The sequence below is a fragment of the Rhinopithecus bieti genome, unplaced genomic scaffold (genome assembly GCF_001698545.2).
Source record: "Rhinopithecus bieti isolate Rb0 unplaced genomic scaffold, ASM169854v2 scaffold_32, whole genome shotgun sequence".
In the NCBI taxonomy this organism is placed as follows: domain Eukaryota; kingdom Metazoa; phylum Chordata; class Mammalia; order Primates; family Cercopithecidae; genus Rhinopithecus; species Rhinopithecus bieti.
The window spans coordinates 1-8,887 of record NW_016802839.1 but is presented as its reverse complement, the minus strand read 5'-3'; the positions used below and the strand labels follow the sequence as shown (position 1 = coordinate 8,887).

At 53.4% G+C, this 8,887-nt stretch overlaps 1 protein-coding gene across 4 annotated transcripts; it reads left to right on the top strand.

Moving 5' to 3' along the window:
- Positions 1-9: 9 nt before the first annotated feature.
- Positions 10-8,572, top strand: LOC108511985 (ankyrin repeat domain-containing protein 24-like). 4 transcript variants are annotated; one of them, XM_017857572.1, is made up of 8 exons: positions 10-93; positions 1,221-1,307; positions 1,412-1,542; positions 1,619-1,707; positions 3,569-3,633; positions 7,656-7,726; positions 7,920-8,026; positions 8,206-8,572. In XM_017857572.1, the coding sequence occupies exons 1-6, from the start codon at positions 55-57 to the stop codon at positions 7,710-7,712; spliced, it is 468 nt and encodes a 155-aa protein (XP_017713061.1). In that variant the 5' UTR covers positions 10-54; the 3' UTR covers positions 7,713-7,726; positions 7,920-8,026; positions 8,206-8,572. The 4 variants fall into 4 exon arrangements, with proteins under 4 accessions (XP_017713061.1, XP_017719864.1, XP_017705952.1 ...); XM_017864375.1 differs by lacking the exons at positions 7,656-7,726; positions 7,920-8,026; positions 8,206-8,572 and adding an exon at positions 4,281-4,384; XM_017850463.1 differs by lacking the exons at positions 7,656-7,726; positions 7,920-8,026; positions 8,206-8,572 and having other exon boundaries at positions 3,569-3,872.
- Positions 8,573-8,887: the final 315 nt, after the last annotated feature.

Here is an 8,887-nt window from a genome sequence, read left to right as displayed (position 1 = left end):
CGCCGCCTCCTCCTGGAACCCCGTGCGCCCCCCGCGCCCTGTGCCCCGGACGCCATGAAGCAGCTGTGTCTGTGCGCAGCCGCCTCCTTCGCGGTAGGGCCTGGGGAGGGGGCGCGGGAGCGGGCGGGTCGTGGGTACTTCCTCTCCCCTCTCTTCCCTGTCCCCGGCTGACCTGGACCACCCCCTCGTTCCAGACCCGGGAAAGATGGGTGGGGAGGGGACAGAGGTTGGGGCAGCTTTTGGGGGGATGGAAGAGACATTTGGGGAGACATGTGGACACATTTTGGAAGACACTTTTAAACAAATGGGGACATTTAGGAGCGTTTAGAGGGCATTGGGGGGTGCAGTTTTGGGAAAACATTTTGGAGACAGATGGGGTCACTGAGGGGACAACTTGGAGGCTATTTTGGGAGAGCCGATTTTGCGAAGAGGTAATGATTTGGAGAACAGTTTTGAAGAACAGTTGAGGGATGTTTTGGAGGATATTTTGGGACATGACGGGCTCATTGGGAAGGATGGTTTTACAGAACACTTCAGGAATTTCGGGGAGACATTTTGTAATGCATTTCAGGCTCTAGTTTTGGGAGGAGAAGCCTCGGGATGTTTAGGGGACAGTGGTGGCATTTCAGGCAGTTGCGGATAAACAGTGCAGAGGATGATCCTGAGAGACGTTTAGAGGGGCCTTTTAGGGGTTCAGATGGGACTTTGGAGGGTAGTTTGGAAAAGACTGATGGATCCGTTTGCTGGGGTGATGTTGCAGGGGTGGTTTTCACTAACGGATGAATTGTGGGACAACTTTTTTTGTTGTACACCGGGGTCTTGCTGTGTTGCCCAGGCTGGTCTCAAAATTCCTGGGCTCAAATGATCCTCCCACCGCAGCCTCCCAAGCAGCTACAGGCATGAGCCACCGTGCCCTGCTGATTTTTTTTGTTTTTTATAGAGACGGGGTCCTACTGTGTTGCCCAAGTTGGTCTCAAACTCCTGGGCTCAAGCGATCCTCCCACCTTGGCCTCCCCAAGTGCTGGGATTACAGGCGTGAGCCCCACGCCTGGTCCAGGGAACAACCTTTTGGAAATAGATGCCAGGGGCTGCTCAGGGGATGATGTTGGTGGTGGGCTTTTGTTGGACAACTGGGGTGATGGGCCTGGGGCAGATGCTGGGGTCGCAGGCTTGGGGAACACTGTCTGAAGACCCCTCGCCCAGGACCACCTCCCCTGCAGCTGCGGCTCAGCCCCACTGACCTTGGCTCCTGCCCGCCCTGCGGCCCCTGCCCCATCCCGAAGCCGGCAGCCAGAGGCAGGCGCCAGGCAAGTGCCCAGGGGCAGGCGGTGACAGCCTGGAGGCCCTGTCAGGGGCGCGGGGAGGGGCAGGGGCCAACTCTGCCCCACGCACCTCTGGGTGTGCCCTGCAGAGTCAAGACTGGGGCAAGAGTGACGAGAGGCTGCTACAAGCTGTGGAAAACAACGATGCACCTCGAGTGGCCACCCTCATCGCCCGCAAGGGACTGGTGCCCACGAAGCTAGACCCCGAGGGCAAGTCCGCGTGAGTGCCCGTGACCCGGGAGAGAGATGGCTGAGGGGTGCAACCTGCTGGCTGAACCCTTGTCTCTCACTTCCAGATTCCACCTGGCAGCCATGCGGGGTGCGGCCAGCTGTCTGGAGGTGATGATAGCTCATGGTGCCAATGTCATGAGCACGGACGGGGCAGGTACTGCCAGCTGGGCCCCGGGGAGGGAGGAGGAACTCAGCCCAGATGCCCAGTCTGAGCGTCCAGCCAGGCCCTGATTCCAGGCCTCAGTGTTCCCCGCTGAAAAGGGGAGGCTCCCTCTGGTGCCCCTCCCCTGCCCCAGGGAGACACACGGGCATGTTAGGATGGGGTGGCCAAAGACAGAGACTGTGGCTGGCACCGAGCAAAGCGAGTGGACAGCTTGTGGATGGGGAGTGACTACGATTCAGGTATTGGTTCAGTTGGATGGGGAAATAGCTGGCACAGGGAAGTAGCTGGGGCTTGGGGATAGCTGCAAAGTTTCTGGTTTTTTTTTTTTTTTCTTTTTTTAGGGGAGGGACACAGTCTCCCTTTGTCACCCAGGCTTGAGTGCAATGGGCATGATCGCGGCTCACTGCAGTCTCCACCTCCGGGGCCCAAGAGATCCTCCAACCTCAGCCTTCCAAGTAGCTAGGACTACAGGCGCACACCACCACGCCCAATTACATTTTCTATTCTTAGTAGAGATGTGGTCTCCCTGTGTTGCCCAGGCCGGTCTTGAACTCCTGGGCTCTAAGTGATCCTTCCACCTCAGCCTCCCAACGTGTTGAGATTATAGTTGTAAGGCACCATGCCCAGCCTGCGGAAGTTTCTAGAAAGTGACTGAGGCAGAGGAAGAACCTGGGGCTTGGGAGATAACTGGGACTATTGGACGAACTAAGCTTTGAGGTGTATCTGGGATGTGGGAGTATCCGAGATCAAGGAAGTGACTGAAGGGAACTACTTGGAGTTTGGAGGAGGAACTGGATTCATGACAGTAGCTGAGCTTGCAAAGTATCTGGGGCAGGAGAATAACAAGTAGAGTTTGGGGAATATCTGAGGTATGTGGGATAGCTGGGATCTAGACTAGTAGCTGGAGTTGTGGGAGCAGCTGGAGCTGTGGGAGTAGCTTGAGCTCTTGGAGTAGCTGGGGTACAAGGAGAACTTGTATGTATGTATGACTTAACTGGGGATCTGGGGCGAATAACTGAGATAAAAATGTGTGGCCAAAAGGACTAGTTGGGGCTCAGGAGGCAACTAGCATGGGGACACAGTCAAATCTGAAGCTTTAGGGCCACAGGCATGATGGGCAGGGTATATGGAGTAGCTGGGGATTCGTGGAGCATCAAACAGGGACAGAGTTGGCATATGGAAGAGCAAGGGTATATGGATTGGAAGAACATATACAGCAACTGTGGGTTGTGAAGGGCAGAGCTGAAATTTTGGTGTAGTTGACCCTGTAGAGTATCTGGGAATATGGGGAGTAGCTGAGGCAATAGGGCTTGAGGAATAGGTGGGTGTGGAGAGTCGCTGAGATGGGATTGTCTGGAATACAGACTAGCCATGGCTTGGAGAATCTCTGGGTACAGGGAATAGCATGGTTTTGAGAAGTACCTGACAGTGGGGCACAATGGCTCATGCCTGTTAATCCCAGCGCTTTGGGAGGCTAAGGTGGGAGGATCGCATGAGCCAAGGAGTTCAAGACCAGCTTGGGCAACATAGCAAGACCCCTGTCTCTACAGAAAATACAAATACATTAGCCGGACATGGTGGCACTTGCTTGTAGTCCCAGCTACTTGGGAGACTGAGACGGGAGGATCGCTTGAGCCTAGGTGTTCAAGCCTACAGTGAGCTATGATCATACTGCACTCTAGCCTGGGTGACAGAGCAAGATGCTGTCTGTAGGGAAAAAAAGAGAGAAATACTGGGGTTCAGGGACTTTGCTAGATACAGAAACTCATCACAAGTCGTTGACATGGCTTGGGGAGCAGCTGCGAGCTACTTGAATAGCTGGAGCTCCAGTAAATCTTCTTTTCTTCCCCAGGTTACAATGCCCTCCACCTGGCCGCCAAATACGGGCACCCACAGTGCTTGAAGCAACTACTGCAGGTCATTTACTTTCTTATCTCAGCTACTCCCTTGGCCCCTACTACTCCTGAGTTCCAGCAATTCCTTGAACCCCCAGATGCTCTGTGAATCCTAGATATTCCTTGGCCCCTTTTACTCCAGAACCCTAGCTACTCCCTAGATAACCAGATACTCTAAGACCATCCACATGTTTCTCCTATTTAAGATATACTCCCGAGCCGGGCGTGGTGGCTCAAGCCTGTAATCCCAGCACTTTTGGAGGCTGAGACCGGTGGATCGCCTGAGGTCAGGAGTTCGAGACCAGCCTGGCCAACATAGTGAAACCCCGTCTCTACTATAAATACAAGAAATTAGCCAGGCTTGGTGGCAGGTGCCTGTAATCCCAGCTACTAGGGAGGCTGAGGCAGGAGAATCTCTGAACTCAGGAGGCAGAGGTTGCAGTGAGCCAGGATCACGCCATTGCGCTCCAGCCTGGGCAACAAGAGCGAAACACCATATAATAAAAAATATATATATGTATATATACTCCCAGTGCCAGGTATTTCCTGAGCTCTGTTTCTCCCCAAGCCCTAGGTCCTTTCTTAGACCCAGACACTTGCAGAGTTCCCAGCTGCTCCCAAAATTCCCAGCTGCTTCTCAGCTCCCAGCTATTTTCTTTTCTCACCAAGTTTCATGAAAATGGAGTCACTTGGGGACCAGGGAAGGGCGAGGCTGAAGTATAGGAGAGCCCAGGGTGGGGAAGGCAGTCCTGGAGAAATCAGGCAGCAAGAAGGATGGCTCTGCCTCAAAGGACTCGCCCCATCNTTTTTTTTTTTTTTTTTTTTTTTTGAGATAGAATCTCCCACTGTTGCTCAGACTGGAGTTCAATGGTGCAATCTCGGCTCACTGCAACCTCCACCTCCCAGGTTCAAGCAATTCTCCTGCCTTAGCCTCCTAAGTAGCTGGGATTACAGGCCTGTGCCACAACACCCGCCTAAAATTTTTTTGTGTTTTTGGTAGAGGCGGGGTTTCACCATGTTGACCAGGCTCGTCTCGAACTCCTGACCTCAGGTGATCTGCCCGCCTCGGCCTCCCAAAGTGCTGGGGTTACAGGCGTGAGCCACTGTGCCAGCCCTTCTCCTCCTTTTTTATTACCTACTGTATGCCAGGCACTGGAGCCCATCATAAATCCCAGTTACCCTTTGAACCGCAGGCTTTTAGCCCATTGCACAGATGAGGCTTAACGAGGCTGTCACTTGACCGCAGATAAGTCGTAGGGAATCCAGGTCATCTGACCTCAAGGAGCAGCCAGTTGTACTCCTGGTCTTTGTGAGGATGAGGAGAGGTCCCTAGGGTTTAATTTCCGTTGAGGAGCTCCTAGGAGATATCAGGAAAACCATAGCTTCAGGCAGCTGGCACCCTCATAATCACCAAATCCAATCTCCTTCCCAGAGGGAGGGAAAGGGACCCACGGATGTGAACCAGAACCCACAGCCCCCGATCTGTCCACTGTGCCCATGAAATTCAGGCGTGGCTTTCGCTGACGACTCACGAAACATCTGTTCTTTTGGAAACTCAGAATAAATTTGGGCTTTTGGGGTTTTAGTCCCTGAGTGAGAATTCCCTGTAGTTGGAGTGTGCTGCCACCTAGTGGCAGCAATGCCTCTGGTCACAATACAGGAGCCCATTGGTTTTTGTCATTCAACAGTTACCGGGCACTTTGGAAGGCCCAGGCGGGCAGATTACCGGAGGTCAGGAGTTTGAGAATAGCCTGGCCAACATGGTGAAACCCTGTCTCTACTAATAATAAAAAATTAAGGCCAGGCGCTGTGGCTCACGCCTGTAATCCCAGCACTTTGGGGGCCCGAGGCGGGCGGATCGAGACCATCCTGGCTAACCCAGTGAAACCCCGTCTCTACTAAAAATACAAAAAATTAACCGGGTGTGGTGGCGCGCCTGTAGTCCCAGCTACTCGGGAGGCTGAGGCAGGAGAAGCGCTTGAACCCGGGAGGCGGAGGTTTCAGTGAGCCGAGATCGCACCACTGCGCAGCCTGGGCAACAGAGCAAGACTCCATCTCAAAAAAAACAACAACAGAAAACAGTTATTGTGTACAGTGTGTCAGGCACTGTTCTACATGCTGTAGATAAGGTTTGCAGCAATCAAAACCTCATACTCCCTCAGACACACAGCAGGTACCCAAATAGAGTTTATTGACTGAAAAGTGGATTTTTGTGCATAGACTGTATGTCAACCTGCTGGAATTCACACCCAGGGATTCCAGAGACTGTGCTCTTGTCTCAGCTGCACAGCCTCCTGGGGAGCCTCCCTGTCTCCACTCTGGTCCTGCGCAAATGGCAGTAGGAGGGATCTCTTAAAATATAAATAGACCAAAATAAAAAAATAAAAAAATAAAAAAAAAAATATAAATAGATCAGGCACAGTGGTGCAGGCCTGTAATCCCAGTGCTATGGGGGACAGAGGTAGGAGGATTGCTTGAGCCCAGGAGTTTGAGACCCAGCCTGGGCAACATGGCAAAACCCCGTCTCTACTAAAAATATAAAAATTAGCCAGGTGTGATGGCTCATGTCTATAATCCCAGCTACTCGGGAGGCTGAGGCAGGAGAATCGCTGGAACCCAGGAGGCAGAGGTTGCAGTCATCCAAGATCACACCCCTGCACTCCAGCGTGGGTGCAGAGGGAGACTCCGTCTCAAAAAATAAAAATAAAAATAAAATAAATAAATAAATAGGCCGGGCGCAGTGGCTCACGCCTGTAATCCCAGCACTTTGGGAGGCCGAGGCGGGTGGATCACAAGGTCAGGAGATCGAGACCACGGTGAAACCCCGTCTCTACTAGAAATATAAAAAATTAGCCGGGCACGATGGCAGGCGCCTGTAGTCCCAGCTACTCGGGAGGCTGAGGCAGGAGAATGGCGTGAACCCGGGAGGCGGAGCTTTCAGTGAGCCGAGATTGCGCCATTGTACTCCAGCCTGGGGCACAGAGCGAGACTCTGTCTCTAAACAAATAAATAAATAAATACAGAAACGGGGCCGGGATTGGTGGCTCCACCCTATAATCCCAGCCCTTTGGGAGCCAGAGGCAGGAGGATTGCTTGAGCCCAGGAGTTTGAGACCACCCTGGGCAATATAGTGGCATTCCATTTCCATAAAAAAAATCCAAAAGAAAATTAGCCAGGAGTGGTGGTGCACACCCACACTCCCGGCCACTCAGGAGGCCAAGGCGAGCAGACTGAGCCCAGGAGTTCAAGAAAAGCCTGGGCAACATAGCAAGACCCTGTCTCTAAAAAAACAAAATAAAGTAAAAATTAGCCAGGCATGGTTGCACATGCCTGTAGTGTGGGTCTCATGCCTGTAATCCCAGCCCCTCGGGAGGCCGAGGCAGGAGGATTGCTTGAGCCCAGAAGTTTGAGACCAGCCTGGGCAACACAGTGAGACCCCATCTCTACAGAAAGTAGAGGGAACCACAGTGCTTGGGACTAGCAGTTGGCAGACCTAGATCCAAGATCTGACTCTTCCTGTGACCCCACTGGGTGACCCCAGGCCTGGTTGGGCCTCGGTTTCTGCATCTGGAAAATGCAAAATTTGCCTTTGTTACAAATCTCCCAGGGTACGTGGGAATTTCTCATGAAATAAAGGGGCAGGGTCATACCCAGGCAGAAAGTCCCCAGAAAAGGTTGAAGTCTCACCCTACCCCTACACTTCCCCCTTTTGTTTTTCTTCCTTTCTTTTCTTGGTTTTTGAGACAAGGTCTCACTCTTGTCACCCAGGCTGGTGTGCAGTGGTGTCATCATGGCTCACTGCAGCCTTGAACTCCTGAGCTCAAGTAGTCCTCCTGCTTCAGCCTCCCGAGTAGCTGGTTCCACAGACACATGCCACCACCACACCCAGATAATTTTTGCTTTTTTTTTTTTTTGTAGAGACAGGATCTTGCTATGTTGGCCCAGGTTGATCTCGAACTCCTGGGTTCAAGCGATCCTCCTGCCTCGGCCTCCCAAGGTGCTGGGGTTGAGCTACCACACCCGACAACCTTTTCTCTTTTGCAGTGGCTGGTGGCTGTCTCTCCTGTTCAGAGGTGCTCTGCTCCTTTAAGGCACATCTAAACCCCCAAGATCGGGTAAGCTTCTGGGATCTCTTAGGGGAAGATGTTATGCTTGAGGTATGCTGCCACCCACCAAGTGGCAGTATTTCAGGCACCCTTTGAAAGCCTGAGAAAGTTCAAGGTGAAAACTCAAGGGCAGTTCTATAGGCTTCTGCACCTCCCAGGGGTCAGTTTCTCATGCCATCGCATCCCTCCTCCTCCCTACCAGTCAGGTGCAACCCCCCTCATTATAGCAGCTCAGATGTGTCACACAGACCTGTGCCGTCTCCTACTGCAGCAAGGGGCTGCCGCAAATGATCAGGACCTGCAAGGCAGGTGAGTATCTCCCCTCCCAGCCGGTCCACCCTATGCCATGTGACCTTGGGCAAGACTCTTAACCTCTCTGAGTAAAGCGATCTAGCCAGCCTCCTCTTCCCAGCCCGGCCTGGGTACTGAGGTGGGCGTGGGGGCTTGGAGGATGTTCTCATCTCCTCAATAGCCCCCTCCCCTGGTAGGACGGCCCTGATGCTGGCCTGTGAGGGGGCCAGCCCCGAAACAGTGGAAGTCCTGCTGCAGGGCGGAGCCCAGCCGGGCATCACCGATGCGCTGGGGCAGGACGCGGCTCACTATGGCGCCCTGGCGGGGGACAAGCTCATCCTGCACCTTCTGCAAGAGGCGGCCCAGCGCCCCTCCCCACCGAGCGGTATGCAAGCCCCACCTCCCCGCTGCATTTGCTTCTTGGCAGCTTCTTGTCACCCCTTTTCTTTATCATGAATAGTTTCAAGGTACCCCCGACTGTCTGCATTCTAGGAGGTCCCAGAGCTTACCCAATTCTACTCAGAACAGTTTCAAGGAGCCCCAGGGCATTTAGGGTAGTCTAGGAGGGTCTGCTTCTGCTTTCCTGGGTCATCTGTACAGGAAGAACTTTGTTGGCCGTCGGTGGCTCACGCCTGTAATCCCAGCACTTTGGGAGGCCGAGGTGGGTGGATCATGAGGTCAGGAGATCAAGACCGTCCTGGCTTACACGGTGAAGCCCCATCTCTACTAAAAATACAAAAAAATGAGCCGGGCGAGGTGGCGGGCGCCTGTAGTCCCAGCTGCTTGGAAGGCTGAGGCAGGAGAATGGGGTGAACCCGGGAGGCGCAGCTTGCAGTGAGCCGAGATCGCGCCACTGCGCTCCAGCCTGGGCAACAGAAC